The 23672-nt window shown below is 36.8% G+C and overlaps 2 protein-coding genes across 4 annotated transcripts in view; one reads left to right on the top strand and one right to left on the bottom strand.

Moving 5' to 3' along the window:
• Positions 1–23672, bottom strand: part of Septin11 (septin 11) — a 140367-nt gene that overhangs the window by 5751 nt on the left and 110944 nt on the right. The gene's annotated exons all lie outside the window — the stretch shown is intronic.
• Positions 11556–23672, top strand: part of Ccni (cyclin I) — a 26331-nt gene continuing 14214 nt past the window's right edge. Inside the window, exons 1-2 of one of the 3 annotated variants that reach the window (XM_046459116.2) lie at positions 11556–12102; positions 19244–19400. In XM_046459116.2, coding sequence (XP_046315072.1) covers positions 19287–19400 — 114 coding nt within the window. In that variant the 5' untranslated portion in view covers positions 11556–12102; positions 19244–19286. The remainder of the gene's footprint in view (positions 12103–19243; positions 19401–23672) is intronic. The other 2 variants (XM_046459108.2, XM_046459123.2) reach the window with 2 other exon arrangements.

The following is a 23672-nucleotide window of genomic DNA, read 5'->3' as shown; positions in this document are numbered from 1 at the left end:
ATTTACCTCTTAAAAACTAAAAGCTATACTAGCTGCAGTGGCACATGTCTGTAATCCCAGTGGCTTGGGAGGCTGAGGCAGGAAGATCATGAGTTCAAAGCCAGTGCCTCAGCAAAAGTGAGGCACTAAGCAACTCAGTGAGACAATGTATCTAAATAACATACAAAATAGGGCTGGGGATATGGCCCAATGGTGGAGTACCCTTGAGTTCAATCTCCAGCACCCCCCCCCCAAAAAAAAAAAAAAACTACATGTACATGGGACATATTTACCTACACAATCTAGAAAGTACAGCAAACTGGAGCAGGCTAGGAGAGGCTCTAGCAGGCAGAGACAGAGAAAGAGAATATGCTTTGGAATTTATAGTAGTCTCTGTTAAGAGGGTACAGGGGAGGGACAGGGCTGCCCCCTGATTTCTTTGGGGTAACCCGAAGTGGGTAAGGAACCCACTTTGAGTTAATTGTCCAGACATTTACAGGGGTTAATTAGTACCACTGAAGTCAATGATAGCCTAAGAGCCATAAGGAAAAATATTAACAAAGGATTTAATACTGAGCTCTATAAATATAGAAACAAAGGCAACTGTGTTTAGAAGTTCACTGAAAGGATTGTAACACTGGCAGAGGGGATACCAGTTCATTACTCTTCCCCTTTACATAGCACAACACACAGATGTTGCCCTCAAGGTCAACAGGAACCCTGATTAGTGGTAGGTACAAACTAAGAGGTCCTGCCAAAATCAGGACAAATCTAAAGAGAGCATTAAAAAACCCACAGTTAGTCTGTTTTCAAGCATACAGCAATGAGCTGGAATTCTTCTAATGACTATCAAAAAGATAGAGTCAACTCTTCTAAGATCTGCCACAGAAAGTGGGACATTTTGTGCTGGGAGGACTGAGGGTTGAGTGCTAGCATCCTTGCAGGTAGGGACTCAGTGCCAGAAACTCCTGATGTTGTGAAAGCCCCCTGAGACACATCCCCTCAAGTTACCGTGGACAAAGGGGATATTAACTGATTACCCTGATTGGATGATATTTTCTGCAATTATCAAGAATACCAGTAACAATAAATGTTGGTGAGGATGTGGGGGAAAAGGTTCAATCATTCATTGCTGGTAGTACTGCAAATTGGAGCAACCAATCTGGAAAGAAGTATGGCAATTCCTTAGAAAACTTGCAATGGAACCACCATTTCACCCTATATACTATGGGTATATACTATCCCACTCCCTAGTATATACCCAAAGGACAAAGCCACATCAGTGCTTATAGCAGCTCAATTCACAATAGCTAAGCTATGAAACCAACCTAGGTGCCCTTCAACAGATGAATGGATAAAGAAAATGTGGTATATATACACAATAGAATATTACTCAGCCATAAAGAAGAATGAAATTATGCATTTGCCAGTAAATGGATGGAATTGGAGACTATTGTGCTAAGTGAAATAAGCCAATCCCAAAAAACCAAAGGCCGAATGTTCTCTCTGATATGCGGATACTAACACACAATGGTGGGGGAGGGAAGACTAGAAGGTCATTGGATTAGACAAAGGGGAATCAAAGGAAGGGAGGAGGGACGGGAATAGGAAAAACAGTAGAATGAATCAGACATAACTTTCCTATGTTCATATATGAATATATGACCAATGTAACTCTACATCATATACAACCACAAGAATACTCCATGTATGTATAATATGTCAAAATACACTCTACGGTCATGTATATCTAAAAAGAACAAAAAAAAAATACAGGGGCTGAGGTTGTGGCTCAGAGGTAGAGTGCTTGCCTAGCACGTGTGAGGCACTGGTTTGATCCTCAGCACCACATAAAAATAAAGGTATTGTGTCCAACTATAACTTAAAAAAAATTTTTTTGACTCACAGAAGATTAGTTGAGTCACAAATTAGTTGACTCACAGAAGACCCTGTACTCAAAAAAAAAAACCAAAATCTGAAAAATCTTTTCTAATGTTGGCCTTTACTCTAATTAAACTCCTAACATTAGGGATAATTTTAATTTTATGATAAACGATATTTGATTTGTCAGCTTAGGAAATTACATTTTATCTTGTTCCTTTGTTTAATGTTCAGCAAAAAGTCAACATGTGCTATGTGACATTATCATTTTTATAAATTCAATTTTAATTCAGTGAGTGACTAATGAGAACTCAGAATAACTTCCTGCCTTTGCTCACTTTTAGGCACCAAGACAGTAATTGAGTTTAAAGGATAATATACTATGCAGAAATATAAAAACAATACTATTACTAACATAGTCTTTTTTGCACTAATACAGTCAAGATCCAGTTTCTTTGACCTTAACTAAAACCATCCATAGCAAGAGATGTGGTGCACATATCATAATGTACGTGGGAGTAGCTGTCAAAGGAAGTCTGTTCCAAGTTCTATTCAATGATTCTCTTAGTGAAAAAAAAGTGACTTGGCATTCAAATCAGTTTTTAAATATTCATCACCTACTTATATGTACATTGTATATTTCTGGTAGCAGTCAGGAGGCCAAGTTTCAGTGGACCTATAAAAATGGATCAGTGCCCCTTCTCTGAAGGGCACATAGAGAATATCTGGCATTTGGGGAAGAGTGGAAGATCCCATAGAATATTAGAGTCACTGCCCTATAAAAATTGATTCCTCTCACCATATTTCTTTCCTTACCCAAACTTATCCTCAGATGTTCAGAAGGCATTTTAGATTCTGGAATGAAAATTATCTTTTAATGTAGTAAATTTTGGAATATATCTATTTTTTCCCATTAAAATGAAAGTGGTTATTAATATAAATAAGATTTAAGTAAAAATTAGCTGTTAACATTGATTATTCCAAATAGTTATTTGGTATGGTTATACCTTTGATTCTTAAATTCTGTTATCATACAGTTTAGATGAATAACAGGTTAGGAATATCTTTCTTAACACAATTAAAAGGAAAATATTCCTTTGGAATGAATTACTTACAGAATTTATAAAATGCCTCACATATTCTGACAGAGTAAAATAATAGGAAAGACTTATTTCCAAGATGGTTGAGGAATAATCTTATTAGAGAAAGATAAAGTATCAAAATCTCCTCTATATCAATGACATAATATTTGTGTTATTATGTCTGGAAATTAAAAAAAAAATGGTTTTGGTAAAACTTTTATTTTTCCCTTTATGCTAGTTATGAAGCCCTTTTCCAACTGTGCTAAAGATGGAAATTACACTTGAATTTGTAGGATTATCAATATGACAATGGAGGTGGGGGGTGGGGACAGACAGTAGTACTGAGGAATTAAATTGTCCTTTTTTAGGAAATTTGTGTCTCCCTTGAATGGCTTTGATGTCTTCACCTACCCACAAAAATCCCCTCATGTAATAGACTCCCCAAATCATCTAGTAGTTTGAAATTCATAAACTGTACACTGTTCTCTAGAGGGAAAGTTGAATATGGACTATAATATCCACAGATCCAGCTCCCAACCCTCATTTTATGCTTTACCAGGTGGTCTCAGGTCCCCTTTTTCTGCAATCCAGTATTTTTCCTTTCCAGTTTGTTATACTAGTTTCCAGCATATTGTACCATTTGCTATACTGGTTTTCTAGATTTTATTTTCAGCTCTTTCCTAACAGGGTCTACCCACCGGCTTAAATTCCAGATCACTTTTGGGTAGCCTAACAATACTCTCTAGCTTCCCAATTATCTGGGGACCCAGACTGGAATGGCCCCAAACAAATTCTGAGTCTCCAAGAAAAATACTAAGGTTTCTTGCTCTGTTATGCACAAAGCAACACAGGTCAACAGCTTTTATTTAATGCATATTCTGAAAAAAAATCATAGCTTGAACAACATTTATACCTTCTGAATCATGAACCCAGTTATCTATAAACTGGGCTCTTTAAGTTTGTACCTACTTTCTCTCTTCCTTCCTAATTTCACATTTCCCTCTGGTAGGAAGCATGGCTAAAAGGAAGCCTTGAAATAAGGTATCAAAGAGAAATAAATGCTTAAGAGAAAAAGGTCTAAACAGGAGAGAATAAATAATAGTGAACAATATTTTGAAATGAAATTGTTAAATATTCATATATTTTGAAGTAAATAAATTTATGAAAAAAGCTAATCACTTTTCCTTTACGGTCCACATGTTTTTAGTATTGAAAAGACAAAAATATATTAATAGAAAATCCTGTTTTCTAGTGACAAATCTCTTTAACAAGTAAAGCACACCAGAGAAATATTCTAAGACACATTCCCTAAAAGAATTAAGAATATTCTATGGGACTCCCCTATTTCCCACCAATATTAAATGTTCTAGATCCTGTCTCTTAGCAAGAGTGACTGGTTAATTTTGTATAAATCCAACAAAAATACGGGCTGGGTTGTAACTCGGTGGTAGACCACTTGCCCAGGATGCACTGGGTTCAATCCCCAGCACTGCATTGAAACAAAAAGAAAAACAAAACTTAAATTCAACAATTAGCTTAGTATAGCATTCAAAGCCTTCTATAATCTGAACTCCAAATTGTCACTGTTATATAGGGTAGTATGATAGTTAATAGTATGTATTGACTTGACTGGGTCACAATGCCAGATATTTGGTCAACTATTATTCTGGATGTTTCTGTGAAGGTTTGTTCTTTAAATAAGATCAACATTAAAATTAGTGTACTTTGAGTAAAGCAGATTACCCTTCAAGATTACCCTTCATATGGATGTACCATCTAATCAGTTGAAGACTAACAGAACAGACTGACTTTCCCTGAGCAAGAAAGAATTCTTCTGGCAAGATTGTCAGTGGGTTCAAACTGCAATTCTTCCTGCGTCACCAGTTTGCAGCCTACACTATAGATTTTGGACTTACCAAGCCTCTAAAATCATGTAAACCAATTCCTTAAAAAACAACAACAACCCCCCACTTCTTTATACATACACACAGACAGACACAGACACACAGAGACACACAGTTGGTTCAATTTGGGGGGAGAATCCTAGTATAGTTAGTGATAAGATCAGCAATTCTGTAATCAGAAATATAGGTTCAGGACTTAGATTTCCATTTACTGTATATGTTGGAAAAGTTACTTTATCTCCCTAAGTCTCCATTTCATCTTTAAAATGTGAATAATAGTAATACCCTTGATTCTCTATCCAAGCTCAATTACATGCTAAGAAATCTTAAATCTCTATTTTTTTATCTTATGGCCACCCTCTATAATTAGACATAGACCTAATTTTCCTTCCATACCCATTGTGGTTTTTAAAATATATCCATAAATTCTTTAATATTCTTCCCCTCAAGTTGAATTCCTTTCCCCTTCAATATAGACTGGGTTGCTTCAGATGAATAGAATATGTCAGTGATAATTCATAACTTCCCAGGTAGAGTTATAAAATGACTATAGCTTCCATCTCTGTCTCTGTGTCCCTACAGCTATGTTCACCCTCGGTTACAGCTGTGTAACAGAGGAATCAGTTGTCTGGTCTTGGGCATCCTAGGGAAAGGCCCAGTAGTGAGGAACTGAAGTCTCCAGCCAATAGCCAACAAATTTTGAAGCAGATTTTCCAGCTGCCTCATGACTTTGGCCCAGCCAACAATTTCATTACAACCTCATGAAAGACTCTGAGCCAGGACCACCCAACTACGATACTCACCAACCAGTTCTTGAGCTTCAAAAACTGAGATAATAAATATTTGTTCATTTATACAACTAAGTTTTTTTGTTTGTTTGTTTGGTACTGAGGATTGGACTCGGGGCACTTGACCACTGTGCCACATCCCCAGCCCTATTTTGTATTTTATTTAGAGACAAGGTCTCACTCAGTTGCTCAGCACCTCACCTTTGCTGAGGCTGGCTTTGAACTGGCAATCCTCCTGTCTCAGCCTCCAGAGCCACTGGGATTACAGGCGTGTACCACTGCGTCTGGCTACAACTAAGTTTTGAGGAATTGATTACACAGTAAATAACTAATATTGCAGTCAACCCAAATTTATGAGAGTCTTTACTAACACATAGACTTTCTCTTTTCTGTTGCCCCATAGCATTTCATACTATCACTACTACAATACTTAAGCCATATTAACAACGCTCATGTATTTGTCTCCCTTCCAAGGCTGTGAGTTGCTTAAGAGTGAGCCATGTTAACTGTACTAAGTGGAAAAAAAAAAAAAAAAACAGACTCAAACCTGGCAAACAAAGACCTCTTATAACAGTTAAGCTAAAAATTAACGTTTCCCATGTGTCATACATTGTTCTAAGCCTTTTGAAAATATTATCCCGGTTAGTCCACATAAAACTTTAGGGCATACATTATTACTACTACCATTTTACAGGTGAGGAAAATGAGGTCAAGTTATAGAGAAGCTGAGTAGCTAGTAAATGTTGCAGAATTAAAGGATGATTGTTTCTTACAAGCAAAGCCATATTTTGGTCACCTTAGAATCCCTTACAGTACCTGACCTAGTATGCAATTTGGATATAAATATTTGCTAAATAAAAGCAGCTTAGGTGTGTGTTTTGTTTTTTTAGAATGAGCCTTGGAAACCTTGCTTGTGGATAATTTGATTCTCAATTTAAATAAAAGGAGGGGTACAGTAAACTATGTTGTTATGAGACCAAAATTAAACTTTGGAAAATTTAAACCCTTCTCCACACCTCTCCCCCATAAATGCATAATGGGGAAAAAAAGGTCTTGGTAGTTTGCTTTTATAAAATATACAAAAATAATTTTTACTAAATTTATTAAATGTAGTGGTTCAAAATTCCATAAAGTCTTTAAAAGAGTAAAATACATTATTTTAGTGATGTATTTTTCTCCCAACCAAAATACATAAATAAAATATTTCTACTGAAGACTTTTGAGATACCAATACAAATAGGTGGTTGTTATTTGATTTCTTGGCTCCTCTTGATAAAGCAGGAAACCAATGGTCCCTTCTGGTGAAGTCTTTTAAAGTAAGTACCTAAATATGAGAAACTGAAAGTCAGTTTACATCCAGAGTTGTCTGAAATATAAAAGGCAAGTTGATTTTTGACATGCTTTGAGTCCTTCTTCATGTTAATTAGGAGGTCTTACATTATTTGGTGAATGGGGGTTCCCTGCTCTCTTGATGACATAATGAAGAGAGGTTTGGGAAGTTGGGAAGTTGGTTTGGGAAGTTTCCATCTCTGTAGAAATGAACAAAAACAAATATTTTGAAAGCTATTAACATAATCTTTAAATGTAGGCAGATGCTAAACATAAGTGATTATAAAGATAGTAAACCATTTCCCTTGTTCTGTAGGCTTTGATATTTTTCCTACAAGATAGTACTTCATAAATTGCCTGGTGGAAATATTACCCAAAAGGTTCATTCAGGAAAACAAACTGGAAATTTCTGCCTAAATATTAAATAGGCAAAAATTAAATAGTCTTGCCTTCTTTACTCATAAAATTGTAAGTAGTACACTTCTAATTGTATTTCTTGAAAAATTAAGGATTACAAACCACTTTGTGTTGAACCATTTGGTTTCCTTCCCCAGTCCTAGACTTCTGAAATCTGTAGACTTTTCACTATTTGCATTTCAGGACAGACCCTTTATTAAAAAAGCACAATTTCTCAGGTGCTTCCTTACTTTACTACTCTGCATTTGAAGCAAGGCATGCTTTTATTTTAAGATTTGCTATTTCAGTCATGAAATAAAGCAAGTCTAAGAATTTTAATAACTCCTCCAAAAAAAAATCAGCTCTTTAGTAACACAAATAACAACTACTCACTGAATTGTTTTTTTTTTTTTTAATTTGTCCTAGGATTAAAGACAAGCCAAAAATAACCATAGGTTGAGTATTTTTATTCTAAAATTTAATATTAGCCAAATATATCTACAGGCCAAGCCAGAAAAGAGTAGCGATTAATAGCATACCATACCCAGGAGTCGGTCAAACAGGGTTTGAATCCTGGCTATGCCTTTCTAAGCTGTGTGGCCAACCTTGGGGATTTACTTTACCTCTTGATCTTCTCAAACATGGGGACAATAAAAATACTACTATAGAAAAGTACTGTGGGGATTAAAAAAAATGAGAGCTTATGATAAAAGTGCTTGGTATGATGCCTGGTAGATTGTCATCTGTATGTGTTAGGTTATTATTATTCTCAAATGCCATGTAGAATGGAAATCTAATTTTAGAATTTAGGATAAAAGGGAAACATCCCTAAAAATATAAATTCCTTATCAATATATATATTAATGTCTTCTTATATGCTGTATTTTCTCAGGGGATATCATAACTTTGCATTTTTACAACTATAATTCATTATAAGAAAATTACAGTTATTTATAAAAAAAACTATTGGGTTAAAATTTTATAAATGAGTAGTGAAGAAAAAGAATGTCCATTTGTTTTTTAAACAATTGGAACTAGCTCCTTACCTATCTATTAACTACTTGTAATTATATTTATAGTATTGTGAATTAAATTGTCATTGGCAATCTTACAGACAGCAAGATGGTTTTCATTAACCTGAACTACAAAAAGAATAAATATATAATGAAGTGGTTGCTCTAAAATAATCCTGGTTACATTTTAATTGATTCAATTCTTATGACAAACAATTTTGTAAATTCATATTCATTAAAAGCCATAGAAATGTAAATACCATAGGACCCAGGAATAACCCAGAAGAGATTATGAGAAAAAGATGTTAAGGGAAATTTTTTTCTTCATTTTTTCAGTAATAGCTTTACTGATATATATTTTACATAATTTACAAAATATATTTATATATATATTTACATAATTTTACAAATATATTTTACAGAATTCATAATTCATCAATTTAAAGTGTACAATTCACTGGTTTTTAATATATTTAGAGCAAACATCACCACGATCAATTTCAAAACATTTTCTTCACCTCAAAAACCAACCCAATGTCCATTAGCTAACATCCCCTAAACCCTTGTCTGTCGCCAGCCTAAGCAACCACTTTCTGTCCTTATAGGTTTGCGTATTCTGGAAATTCATACAAAGAGAAGCATATAATATGCGACCTTTTGTGATTGGCTTCTTTCCTGTAGCTGGTTTCAAAGATCATCCATAGCACATACGAGAACTTTCTTTTTAAGGCTAAGAAATATCTATTGTACAGATTTACTACATTTGACTTGTAGGTTCATCAGTTGATAGCTGTCTTAGTTTTCTGTTATAGTAAAATAACTGAGACTGGGTGGTTTATGGATGAGAGAGAGAGAGAGAGAGAGATTGGTTTCTTTGGCTGGTAGTTCTGGGAGTCCAAGAGTATGGTGCTGGCATTTGCTTGGCTTCTAAAGAGGGCTTCCTGGTGGTGGAAAGGGAAATGGGTACATGTGGAAGGGAAGAAGAGATCACTTGACAAGAAAGGCATCAAGCAAGGGAACCAAGGAAAATGAACTCATCTTTCAACAACTTTTTCTTTCAAGAATTAATCTATTCTCATGAGATCTGACCATTAAAGACATGAATCCCTCTTTAAGACTTCACATCTCACAACACACAGAGGGGACACAGCCTCAGCATGAGGACAAACCATATTCAAACTATGAAGACAGATCTTTGAGTGTTTTGCTTTTTGCCGACTATGAGTAATGCTCTGTGAACATTTGAGTATTTCTTGAGTGGATAGATATTTTCATTTTTTTTTTTTTTGAGTGTACATACACCTAGGAATAGATCCCCGCGCCCCCAGGGGATTGAATCCAAACCCTTGCACATACTAGGAAAGCACACTATCATTGAGATACACTTCTAGCACCTATTATTCTTACAAAAGTGAAAATAAGCAATATTTTTTGGCCCAACAATGGAATTATACTACTTTTATGCTTAAATGTTGGCTATGTAAAATTAAGAACACTTTATACGGAAAAAGGCTACATGAAGGGAAAAAGCAAGACACAAGATAACCTAGGTGAAATCCTTCCAAGGATTCCCATGGGGTTTCCCAATCCATACTATCTTATGGATCTGTTCCCTGCCTTCCTATATGGCCTGGGCTCTGCCCCTCAATTCTCTGAGGGCCTGCCACACTAGTTTCCAGGGACTCATCACAGTGTCAGCTTTAGAACCTTGGCACATGTTACTTCCTCCACCCATCTCATTCTTTGCCCACTTCTTTGCCCATCGGTGGTTTCAAGTCTCATTTTAAATGTCACTTCACCAGAGAAACCTCTGATACTCCAAACTAGGCTACTGGTAACTGTTTCCATAGCAGCCTGCAGTTTTCCACTTTAATACTTTTTGATACTGGTAATTGTTTATTCACTCAGTAATCAAATATTGAGTCTTTTACATGTACCTGATAAAAGAAACCATACAAGATTCCTGCTATCTGTGATCTTATATTCTAGGGAGGGGAAGGCACAAATAAACAAATGAATGCATTGGGTAATTTTAGGTATTGATAATTAGCTCAACGGCTACCTCTGCTTGGACTGTAAACTCCTTGAATACAGGAGCTATTTCTTTCTTGGTTACTTCAACATTGCTAGTCTGCTGAATAAACTCAATGCTGTATGACTTTTTTTTCTATTGTTATAACAGGCATATGGCAGACAAAGATGGAAAACCCCAATGAGGTTATATTTATAAATGGTTGAGTTTAAGGTTTTCTTCTCTCTTCCAAAGAATTCTGTTAAGACTATACAGTGTTTTAATAATTAAAACAATTAAAAGATAGGCAAAAATTATCATTTGGAGTAAGACGCATTTACGTCATCCACTCCTTAAGAACCTACTAATAACCCTGAAAAATTCAGACATGTTGGTTAAATGGATAGAATTCTCTTGGCACACTACCAAGCAGGCTCCTAGCCATTAGCAGTACAATTTAATGCTTTAAATGAAGCCTTAAGCACCCGACGATGTACCCCCCCACAGCCCCATTTTCTGATTTCTAAAGCTCTTCATAAACCCCCTTCACCCACAGGATGTGGCAGCAGGGGAGGAAAACAAACTACAAATTCTTTTACACGCCAACGATAAAGAAGACGTTTTTTGCGAAGTCAACAAGAATTCAAGATTTTTACTCAACAGATCCCCAGCCCCTTATGTATAAATCCTTCTGTGTTGGAGATAAGCTAGATTGGAAAAAACCAGGTGGCTATAGGTTGGCAGAAGAGCAGACCAGACAACCCTGCCCCCAGGCGAGCGCTCAGCTGCTTCTTTCTTCCCAGGAGCGCATGCGCAGCGTACTCTCCGGCCACCACACGCCTCTTCAACTAGCCGAGAGGGCACTTACGTCATCGTGAGGTTCAGGAGGCCCCTTCCGCTCCTTCAAAGAAAACGAGTCCGCGGGCTTTCAGCTCATCTTAACCCACGGAAAATGTCCTCCCTTCTTCCACCCAAGTGTCAACGACTTCCCCAATCCTTCTACAATAGCCTAACTTTTGGGAAAACTTCTCTTCGTGTTGGTTGGACAGAAAAAGCGGCGGAAATGAAAAAGGGGGAGGGTGAACAACTAATCCAGTGTTGTTTACAAAGAGCGGACAGGCGAGGAATCAGTCCGCGAAGGCGGAGCTGAGGCAGCCGGCACTTCTTCCTGTCTTCCCCTCCCTCCCCAGCCTTCCCCGCGAGCGGACGCGGCAGCGCCTCTGTCTCGCTTTTTCTTATTTTTCCCCCTTTCCCCTTTCTTTTCTTTTCTTTTTCCCCTTCCCCCCCCTTTCACCATTTCCCCTCGGAGGCGCTTCCCCCGGGCAGGGGCAGAGCCGGTCTCACCCCCCGCCTCTCCCCGGCCCCCGCCGCCCTATGGCGAGAGGGAGCCCCCTCCTCACCCAGGCACCAGCGGCGGCGGTTGGAGGAGCGGGACCGGCGGTGGCGGCCTCAGGTCCGGGGTGGTCATGGAACTAATTCGCTGACCGACCTTCTGGCCGCAGCCGTGCGTCCCGCTCGAGCGCCAGCTACCGCGCCCCCCCAACCCCGCCGGGTTCCTTCTCTTCTCCCTCCTCTATCGGCCCGGTCCTAGTCCTGCGCGCCCCCGCCGCTGCGCGAGAGGAAAATGAGGTGGTAACGGGCCTGCGGATGACCCCGCGTCACCACTTTGAGGCCTACAGCTCTGCCGGGGAGGAGGAGGAGGAGGAAGAGGAGGAGAAGGTGAGGGGCGGGGGCGGGGGGCTCGACGCGTGTCGGTGACCGCCGCCCGCGCGCTACGCCCCTGTTGCCCAAGCGGAGGCGCCCGGCGGCGCGCTGCTCGCCTGACCTGCCAAGCACGGTCCCCCTCTGGAGGAACCTAGGGACGACCCCTCGCTCTCTCCCCGAAGTATCCCGGTACCTCCTGGGTTTTGAAACAATGTGCGGGGTTCCCTTTCGGGCCAGTTTTTCAGTTAGCAAGTAACTTTTTAGTAGTAACAGCACATTCGCTGCTCGGCCGTTTGAGTTCCAGGCTCCGCACGTCTGTATCATTACACAAAGGGGACACACCCCCACCTTCACACTCGACGGATCTTTTCTCGACTGCCCCTAGATAACGTGGGTTTCAGAGCCGAGTCAGTGGGGAGGACTGCCAGGACGCAAATTTGCGAGAGGGAAGCGTTACCCAGGCTTGGGCCGGTGGGGGAGCCCGTAGAGGTGAGAATTGAGTTGCACCCTGAACTAGGGGTTAAAAGTACCAAATTTGGAGAAGAGGGCCAAAGGCCCTCTACCGGAGGAAGGGGTCCCGTTGCAGACCATTTCGGCAAAAATTGAGAATTAGGAAGCAAAATAGTGAAAGCATAACCCGTCAAGAAGTAGGATGGATTCAGACCGAAGGTCTGTCTTTGTCAGGTTAAAGGATTTCAATTGTCTTCTGCCACTCAGTGTTTCATCAGCATTTGTAGATGAGACTTATCTGCCAGGCACTGTTTGTTCTTCATTCTCACAAAGACTCCACCCAGGTGATACGAGACTCATTTTACAGATGAGAAAAACTGAGACTCCACAAGATTTGCTTCCTTTTAGATAACAGCGAGAACCCGCTAGCCAGAGTTTAGTCTGAATCTTAGGCTCTAACGTCTCCATCCTGAAAATGAATTTGTTGAAAAGATTAGTAGGAGTCTTATTTGCTTCTAGTTTTTCCAGGTCATTTGTGATAGAAAGGAACAGACAAACTAAGAAAGAATGGACAGGGTTTAAATTAGTTAAACTAGGACTAGAATAATGAGAAAAGAATGCCATTCCCTTGGACCAGGAAAAGTTAAATACTGAATGTAAGGATAGACTATTAGAATCAGCATAGGTTGGGAAGGTATAATAGAAATGAACTGGAGTTAACAGGTAAATATTGTATGTGGTAGTGTGACGTTCTAGTAGGTTTCAGTGGAACTCTTTCATATCTTGGTCAAGATTGGAAGCAAGATTGTATGTATTTTATTTTGATTGCATTTTCTTTCTTTATTTTTTGGTACTGGGGATTGAAACCTGGGGTGCTTACCAACTGAGCCACATCACGGCCTTTTGGGGGGGGGGAGTCTAGAAACAGGATCTTGCTGAATTGCTTAGGGTCTCCTTAAGTTTTGTTTTGGTACCAGGCATTGAACTCAGGGGTACTCCACTACTGAGCTACATCTCCAGCCCTATTTTGTATTTTATTTAGAGACAGGGTCTCACTGAGTTGTTTAACACCTCACCTTTGCTGAGGCTTCACCCAGTTTTTTTTTTTTTTTTTCTTATTTTAGTTGAACATGGACATAGTACCTTTGTTTTACTTATTTATTTATTTTATGTGGTGCTGAGGATCGAACCCAGTGCTCCACATGTGCAAGGCAAGTGCTCTACCACTGAGCCACAACCTCACCTAGTTTTTGAGGCTGGCTTTGAACTTGTGATCCTGCATCAGACCCTGCCATCTGCAGGGTGGGGGGATGGCCTGGCCAGGCAGGCTGCTTTGGGATTACAGGCTGTGCCCTGATTGTGTAATACTTTTCAAATGAACTGTATTTACCATTCTGTGCATGCTTGTTCATCTTTAAAATGGATTTAATAATTCCAACTTCATAAAGTATGAGGATTACATGAGTTAATATGGCATATACTTTGAACAGTAGCTGGCCAAATAGTAAACACTCAATGCTTTTACTTGGTAAGCACCTAACAAGTATAAGCTTATTATTTATTATGGTACTAAACTTCAGAGTTTTGTTATCAAGGAACTAAGGGTTGGTAGGAGACAGCCTACCAACCAATGAATAAAATGCAGAAGTAGAATTGTGCCCAAGTGCCCATGTAGGAAAGCAGGGTGCGGCTGGGCCATTCCAGAGGGTACCATTCACAGACTGATAGTAATTTATGAAGGAGTGTAAGCCTGAGAAGATGATTTTTAGTTGAAAGAATAGTGTATGCAAAGAGCCCATTTTGGAATTAACCTGTGGTTTGTTTCTGCTGTTGTATAAAGTCAAGGAGGGAGTATTAGAATGTGAGATTCTGTGGGGTCAAGTCTGTCACACTTTTCAGAGGAGGAACTAAGATTCAGGAGTCAGCATCAGTAACAGGATTAGAGTTGGTATTATGATCATAAACACAATAATTGTACATTAATGAAGTTGTTTATATTATATACCCAGTACTGTGCAGCACTTTTCCTCAGAAGAGTAGGTGGTCCTGAGTGTAATATTATTCATGCTGTTCAATAAGCATTTTATGAATTAGTAGCTCAGAAATTAGGCTGTTTGTAAGTGTGGAGAACAGTATATAGTAGAAGTAGTTGAGAATGGGAGGAGGAGGAATGTAAAATTCAAAATTAATTTTGTGTGGAATATATCTACCCAAATTCGGATTGAACAGCCCTGGTTTGAAAAAGCAAAATGCTTCAAAGTCCAAAAATTTTTTGTTGCATGCTGACCTGAGACCACAAATGGAAAATTACATACCTTGAAACTTTGTTTCATGTGTGAAATTACTGGAAAATATATAAGATTACCTTCAGACTATATTTAAAATTAATTTCCTGTTTTGTCTAGGACCCCATCCAAATTCATTATGTATATCCAAATATTCTAGAATCAAAAAATAAAATAAAACACTTTTGGCCCCAAGCATTTTGTGTAAGGGGTACACAATTTATATGTAACTTATGTGTACATATGTGTATATATAAATTTATATTTGTTTTTAGAGACTATTCTGCATGGCACTAAGAATAGGCATATATAAACAAGATATAACTATAAAGCTCTTATTAAAAGAACTAAAATTGTATTTTAAGTGTATTTTATTCCTTAGCAGAATTCATTATTCATGTGACTTAAATAATCTGTTTTGCACATTTTAAAATAGGCTGGTACATTGTCAGTAAAAATGAAAAATGAAGCCCATGGTATCTCCATATCATGAATTCTGTCTTAATAGTATTATAAAAGGAAGTGCTAATTTAAGTATTTTCATAAGTTATGTGCTTTTTTCTTTTTTCTACAGTATTTGTAAATAACTTAAAACTTACATCTTTTGCTCAGATTTCACCTGTTAACCTTTCATTTTATTGTTTTTATCTCCCCCCATGTATAAATTGTATACATTATGACTTTTTACTTCTAAAATGATCAGTGTGTATTTTCTAGGAATAGAGATATTCTCTTGACAAACCACAGTACAGTTTTTAATTTCAGTAGATTTCAAATTGATAAGACAATTTTGTATAATCTACTGCCCATATTCCACTTAATGTCATTTGACCCATTAATGAGCCTTATAGCATTTGTCTCCCTCCAGTACAAAATTCAATTCAGAATCCAGTCCAGGCTAGGTGTTGCACTTTTATTTTTCTGTAGCTTCATTTAATCTGGAACATTTCTACAGTTAACCATTTTTTTTTAAACTTGCATTTTTTATGTACCATTTTTAAAATTTTTAAGAAAAATTTTTAACTTTTTTCCCTTTGTTACATTTTCCTAGTGTGAGCAAAGAAATATTATTTTTCCCCTATTAATGTGGTGTATTATGTTAATTGATTTCTCATCACTGAGCCAATATTGGATTGTGGGACAAATCCCTCTTGGTTATGGTTTATAATAATCCTTTTTATGTTACAGAATTCAGTTTGCTGGTATTTTGTTGAGGAATTATGCATCTTATTCAGGTGGAGTTTTCTAGTTATGCTTATCTAGTTTTGGTAGCAGGGCTTCATAGAATTGAGTTGGGAAGATTTCTTCTATTTTTGGGGGAAGAGTTCATAAAAAAAAAAAATTGGCATTTTTTTCTGTAAATGTTTGGTAGAATTAGCCAGCGAAGCCATCTGAGCATGGATTTTTTTTCTTAGTAGCTTTTCTATCTTCTAATGGCTATTCAGCTCTTAAGTCAGTTTTCGAAGTTTGTTTCTTGGAATTTGTCCATTTCTTCTAAGTTGTCCTAATGTATTTGTATATAGTTGTTGATGAAATTCTTCTATGATTTTTATTTCTGTAAGGTAGTGTACATAGTAATATCCTGTTTTAATTTCTGATTTATCTTTTCTTTTCTTTTTTTTTTTGGTTGTTGTTGGTAAGACTAGCTAAATGTTTGCCATTTTGATTTTACCAAAGGACCAACTTTCATTAATTTCTCTATATTTAATATTCTCTACTTCATTAATTTCTTCTAATGTAATTTCTTTGCTTCTGGATTGCTTTAGCTATGGTTTTATTTTTCCATTATCTAAAGGTGGGAGGTTAGGCTATATTGATTTGAGATTTTTTTTTTTTTTTTGTATAACATATTTTCAGATATTTCCCTCTGAGCACTCCTTTCATTGCATCCTATAAGTTTTCATATGTTATGTTTTCATTTTCACTTATCTCAAAAGTGTTTTTTGATTGGGACTTTTTCTTTGATCAGATTCCATTGTTTTTAAAAAGTCGTTAGAACATCTACCTTTTAAATGTCTTAGGGCCTTCACTATAGGAGATCGGAGCCTAGGAATTCCTTGAGCCCAGTTTTATTCTTCTGTACATGTTTCTGTCCCTCTCTGTCCTCATCTATACCTCCTGAAAATAATTTTCAAATCAAGCATTGTAAGGGAAAAGTCCTTAGTGGCAGCTAGTTGTTGGGGTATGTTTAAAAGGCAGATCCTGGTGAGCCATCCTGTTGGGTATAGCTAATGGCATGAAAAAATTACTTAAATTTGAGGTTTGACAAGAGTTTATGAACTACGGACTAAAATTGGGTTTGGAAGAGATCTTACAGCTTATGAAGTCCAATCTCTATCCAATATTAGTGTCTCTTTTAAATATATCTTGACAGATGGTTATCTAGCTTATACTACAGTTCCAAGGCTAATACTTCTATCTGCTTTAGATGAAATTATAGTGAGCCTGCTCATCAAATTGTGGAAGATTTGAGAAAAGCACCAAAGCAATAAAATTGGAATCTTAAACATCTTGGCAAAATGCAACAATGGGTTGAATCTAACAAGATGACTTAAAACTAAAAAATCCTTTTTAAGTCCTGAACAAGTGTATATTCCCTTCCACCCAACCCCCAAATTACCAAAAAGCCATACAGAGATGGAGCAGGGAGAGGTGGAATTGTCCTAATAGTATACCTGCATAAGTCTTAAAAGTTTTAATTGATCATAAATTTTATCTGAATTGGTAGTGTAAAAGTGGTGCTAATTTAGAAGAGCCAAAATGTCATGTGAGGAATCATTAAACAGTTTTTCAGCTATGAAAAAGATGAGCCAGTGAGCATGATAGCAGCCTTCCAACATCTGAAGGATTGACTTGAGAAATTAGATTTGGGTATGTTTGTTTTGGTTTTGTTGTATGCTTTTGTTTTTGCCTCCAGTGGTTGAAACTAGAACCATTTGTCAAGTCCTTCTTTCTTCAAAAGTACTCTGAGGTGGGTATAATATTTATATCATAGTATAAAAGATGATAATTGGTAGATGTGGCTTCAAAAGAACTTATAATTTTGTTGGGAGATAGTGGAAAGCTGCTTTCAAAGGAGAAAGAAATCACATCTGATTAGAGAATCAGGAAGAGAATTCTTGGAAGAAATTAACCTTTGAATTGAGCCTTTTAGGATAGGTATAATTTCTTTTCCTTTTTTCTTAGTATGAAAATGCTTCATCATTATAGAAAATTTCCCAAAACTCGAGAGTTTAAACAAGCAAACAGAAAAAATCCAGTTAAATGGAGGTAGTCTGTAATAAGTTTAGTGGCAAGGAAATGGAGTGTGTGAAATGACTAATGTAAAAGATGACAGATAGTAGCTAGAGTTGGGTATGTAGAATGTGGAAGTAAGAGGTTTGCTTTTTGTTCGAACTTTTTAATTTTATAAAAATTTGGAACTTCTCTCATGTTAAAGATTTCTAAAATACGAATCTGAAGCACATGATACAGGTACATAGTTTTTAAAAAGTCAAATAATTACCAGGCTTTTATAATGAAAAATATCCCTGCAGAAAGTCTTCTTGACCTTTCCTCATTCTCTGGAGGTTAACTCCTTTCAACCTTTACCTGTTTCTCCTGTTATTTAATATCATGTTTTCTGATAACTTGCCCTGCTACTGTTTTTTGATATGCCAGTTTAGATATTGTTGTTTTTGTGCTTTTGGCACTGGGAATTGAATCCAGGGGCACTTTACCACTTAGCTATATCTCCAGCCCTTTTCATTTTGGGACAGGGTGTAAGTTGCTCAGAGCTTTGCTAAATTGCTGAGGCTGGCCTTGAACTTGTGGTCTTCCTGCCTCAGCCTCTTGAGTTGCTGGGATCACAGGGGTGTGCCACCATAGCTCGCATCCAGTTTCAGATACAGTTAATAGATTTCCTACTATGAAATGTATAAGACTCTCATTCTAACATCTCCCAAAATCCACACTTATTACCTATACCATACTACAAAACATTTTATCAAGTTTGTTAATTTGTATTCAATATTTTCATTATTACTGCTATGTAAATATTATGGCATTAATTATACTTACTTTATTATATATTTTTTTCCAATTTAGATGATTTTTTTTCACATTCTTCAACTTAATCCAGTTTTATGTCACAAAACTTTGTAGTTCTCTTTAAAAAAAAATCTAGATCATCACTTTTGGGCTCTCAATTACATGGCCATGTTTTTGCTCTCTATAATTGACTTTCAGATTGAAATTGAGAACATTTCAGATAACTGATTATTAGTGTAACATTTTAATATTTAAAAGAGCTGTAAAATCTATATTACCTCGTAACATTCTTAATTTGTTTTATGAGTTACTTAATAAGTATCAACATATATATACATTTTACACTTATTCTGTAATTAAATAATAAACAATATTTATATTTGATTTTATAGGTAGCTACATCAAGCTGGGTGGCAGGCAGATCCAAAGGATATCATGAAGTTTCCAGGATCTTTGGAAAACCAGAGATTGTCTTTCCTATTGGAAAAGGCAATCTCTAGGGAAGCCCAGATGTGGAAGGTGAATGTGCCGAAAATATCTACAAATCAGGTAATGACTTCTCTGTTTAGATAGATGAGTTTTATTAGAGATAAGTACACTAGTGCATATATATATAATAATTTCTTGACACTGCATTGGATAAGTATGTACCATTAAGAACATGCTCACATCTCCTTGATTCTTCCTGAAACAAGAATTAAACTGTTTTTGTTGTTTTCTGAGTTACAGCTATAAGAAGATAGTTATGTCATTCATTTTCTTCATGGTTTAACTAACAGTAAGATATCTTTACTTCTAGGCATACAGTTAGACTTACAGGTAGAACAAAATTTATTACATTATATTTAGTGAACCAAAAAATCTATCAGTATTTGTAAGGAGTTCAAGTGAGGAACTCAGGTAACCCAATATTGGAAGCCTCTTGGGAAATAGCCAGCTAAATTCATAATTACTATTGGCTGTATATCTTTGAGAGATTTTTATACTTATATCATAAAATTATTATATGTTATTTTTTAAGCAAATAACTATTAAGAGTATTCATTTAAAAAGTTGATTATATAAGATGTGTTATACATCTTTTTAATCCTAGTATCTAGCATGGTGCTTGGGATATAGAATAGCAAGAAATTTGTAATATGCATGGGTGAATGAATAAATGCCAAATATCTAAGACCCTTTTGTGTTATCGTTCACTCAAAAGATTATTGAAATTGTAATCTTTTTCTTATTATTTCCTACAAGCTGAAGAAATATGTTCTGCATTTACTGTTTCTTATTTGTCATTTTGCAAATTGAAGATTAATTGACTTGAATGAGTATCTTCTGTGGTAGGAATATTTACATATGGTATCATTTTCTTTTTTTTCTTGATACTGAGGATTGAAGCAAGGGGTGCTTAACCACTGAGCCACATCCCCAGCCCTCTTTTATATTTTATTTAGAGATGGGTCTCCTGAGTTGCTAAGTGCCTCACTAAGTTGTTAAGGCTGGCTTTGAACTCAAGATCTTCCTGCCTCAGGCTCCCAAACCCCTAGAATTACAGGCGTGAGCCTCCGCAGCTGGTTTGTATATGCTGTGATTTAACATAGCGATTAATCCTCTGAAATAAGCAATACTGTTTAATTTGCTTAAGACTTTAGCTAATAAGTTACAATTCAAACCTTTACCTTTATACTTTTTTAAAAATTTTTTGTCGGTATGTGTGAGTTTTAGATTTCTTTAAATGTTTATTGAATGTTTACTATATTCTGGACACTATTCTATAAACTGGGCATATAACAATGGAAAAAAATTCCTGCTTGTATTTTATGACATGCTAGTGAGCCTCATAGTCTTTTAACTGTTGCTTTTAGAACTTTACCTTTCTTCCCTCTCCTCCTATATCCTAGAGCCTGTATGTAACCAACAATAATAAAAAAGATAAACTTTTTTGGGGGCGGGGTACTGGGAATTGAACTTCTGAGCTACACCAGCAGCCCCTTTTTTTTTTTTTTTTTTTTAAATGGTATTGGGGATTGAACCCAGGGCCTTGTGCATACAAGGCAAGCCCTCTACCAACTGAGCTATATCCCCAGCCCAGCCCTTTTAATTTTTTTTATTTTTAGTTGAAGGTGGACACAATAGCTTTATTTTATTTATTTATATGTGGTGCTGAGGATCAAACCCAGGGCCTCACACATGCTAGGTAAGCACTCTACCACTGAGCCACAACCCCAGCCCTTTTTAATTTTTTATTTGAAACAAGGTCTTGGTAAATTTCCTAGGCTGGCCTTAAATTTGCAGTCTTCCTATCTCAGTCTCCTAAGTAGCTGGGATTGGGATTGTAAGCGCGGGCTACCACTCCTGACTTCGGTAATCATAAACTTTAACACATAGTCTTTGAAGGCAGTTGTTGCTGTATTACTACTTAATCTGGCCTATTTCTATAGGTGATTTAACAAATTTTAGCAAGGTAACATTAGTACAGTGTTAAAACTTCTAGGAGGAACCCACTTCTTAAGGAATTTCCTTAAATAATGCCAAGTAGAAGTTATTAGTAAAATTTGGGTGAACTTGGTCTGGTGGGGATAGGGAAGAAGGGGCTGTGGATATAAAGAGCTAAGGGTGCTTGACCTACTTGCCAGAGTAACCCCCCAGGAACACTATTTTACTCCTAATTCCTTTGTTCTGCTACTCTCAGGGATTGGCTTTGGCTTTTCTACTGTTTCAACTTTTTTTTCTTTCTTTCTTTTTTTTTTTGAAGTGCTGGTAATAAAAATGGAAAAATTGAATATTTCAAAGCTTCCTTTTATGCTTGTTTACTCTAGTTTCCTTCTCCTTTTTTCCTTTTCCCCACCTAAACTCTACTTTGAGGTTATTCTCTCTCAATTCTCTTTTAATTTCACTTACTCCCAGTAAGTGATACAAATACTTACTGACACTGTGGTCAGGCAAGACTATATACACCTATCACCTTCTCTATGTGCTTTTACAGCTTTCTGTACTTATGATAGAATATAATAATTTCTTAGTGATTTGACTGTGAATTTCCTTGCATGTGGTAGTGAAACACTGAGTTACATTGCCCAGCCCTTTTTAAAAATTATTTTTGTACTGGGAAAAAATTCCCTGGGGATTGAACCACATCCCCAGCTGCTTTTATTTTTTATTTTGAGACAGAGTCTCACTAAGTTGCTTAGGGCCTTGCTATGTTGCTGAGACTTGCCTCAAACTTGGATTGTCTTGCCTCAGCCTCCAGAGTTTCTGGGATTCCAGGTGTGCACTGCCACATCTGGCTTTTAAAACACAGGCGCTTTGATCACTGGGCTATATGTGGTGCTAAGTGTATCAGAATTGCCCAAAAGGGTTCTTAAAAATAGAGATTCTAGGCCTGACATCTATTCATTTATTCTTTCAATTTAAGTAAATTATGTTTTTCAGGCAATTTATTCACTTTATCTACATTTTTCAAATTTAGGTGAATTTGTCCATAATCTTAACATCTGAAGACCTCATAATGGTGCTGCTTTTAAAATTTTTGAATTAACAATTTATGCTTTTCTTTCTTGTTCAGTCTTGCTAAAGATCTGCCAATTAGACTTTCAGTTCTATTGATTTTTCCTTATTGTACACTTATTTTCTTAAAATTATTTATTTGCTCTTTCTACTTTGTGTAAATTCATCTATTCTCCTTTTACTCTTATTTCTTATATTAAAACTTTTCTGATAAAAATCTAGGTCTTTTTGCCTACTTTAAAAATTTGTTTCTTTTTTTGGTCATGCCTAATAATTATTATTTAATGTTGAACATTGTGTTATATAAATTGCTGAAACTTCAATTGACAATCCAATCCCTTCTTTTAGAGAGCTAACACTTTACTCTGAGGAGGGACTGAACTGATGGAGCCTGGGTTGCAGTCGGATACAGTTTTATCTATCTCTGGTTTGCCCCAATTCCTAGAGTGAATCTGTTGGTTCCAGCTGAGAGCTTAGTTTGTTCCAGGACCCTCTTCCTCCTGAAGGGTGCTAAATTGTCCTCTAAACTCATGATTGCTTTTCAGGGTTTTTTTGCTTAGCATTTAAGTTCCCTGTGTCTACCTTCAGTATTTCATTCAGAAAACTGTCTTAAAGGGGGAAAATCAGCTGAGAATGGCATACAGATCTTTGACCACTCCCCACTAGGTTCTTGGCTCATCGAATCTTCAAATTTTGACTCTAGCTCTGTAAACTCTGAAAGCTCTGTTAGTTTTAGTCTTTTGCCCTCCTTGGGAAAGGAAAACATCCTAAAGAAAACTACAGAATGTCGACTCATCTCTTTTTGTTTACTCCCTCTCCAGAATCTTGGCTCCTCGTGGCTTAGTTGTTCCAGTAGTTCCGGTACCTTTTAAAAATAGGTTGTTGTAGCAGCTTTTCTAGTTATTCTCAGTTGGGGTGTAGGTTTGCTGCCACTTACTTAATCATAACTAAAAGCAGAAATATAATCTTTTAAAAATATTGAACACAACTATTATTAAAAAAAATATTGAACACAATAGGTGTAATGAGATGCTGTGAAAACACAGGAAGGTACTTAGCTCCTGAGTTATCAGGAAAAGTGGTAGAGAATGACCACTGAAATAGCATAGAAAGATATAAAGCAGGTGAAGTGAAGACAGGTGTGTGTTCCAACTAGAAGGAACAATGTTATTAGCACAGGAGCACTGGCAAGAGCAAGGAAGAATCAAATAGAAGTACTATTAGAGCATGAAATTTAAGGCAGAAAATGATGGAAAGTATATGAGACTGGAAAGATTGGTGATGGAGGGATTTGTATGCCATATCTCAGGGACGGCACTTTAA

Source organism: Marmota monax, unplaced genomic scaffold, assembly GCF_021218885.2.
Source record: "Marmota monax isolate L192 unplaced genomic scaffold, Marmota_monax_Labrador192_F-V1.1 WCK01_AAM20220418_F8-fsc00112, whole genome shotgun sequence".
In the NCBI taxonomy this organism is placed as follows: domain Eukaryota; kingdom Metazoa; phylum Chordata; class Mammalia; order Rodentia; family Sciuridae; genus Marmota; species Marmota monax.
This window is presented reverse-complemented; position numbering and strand designations above follow the sequence as displayed.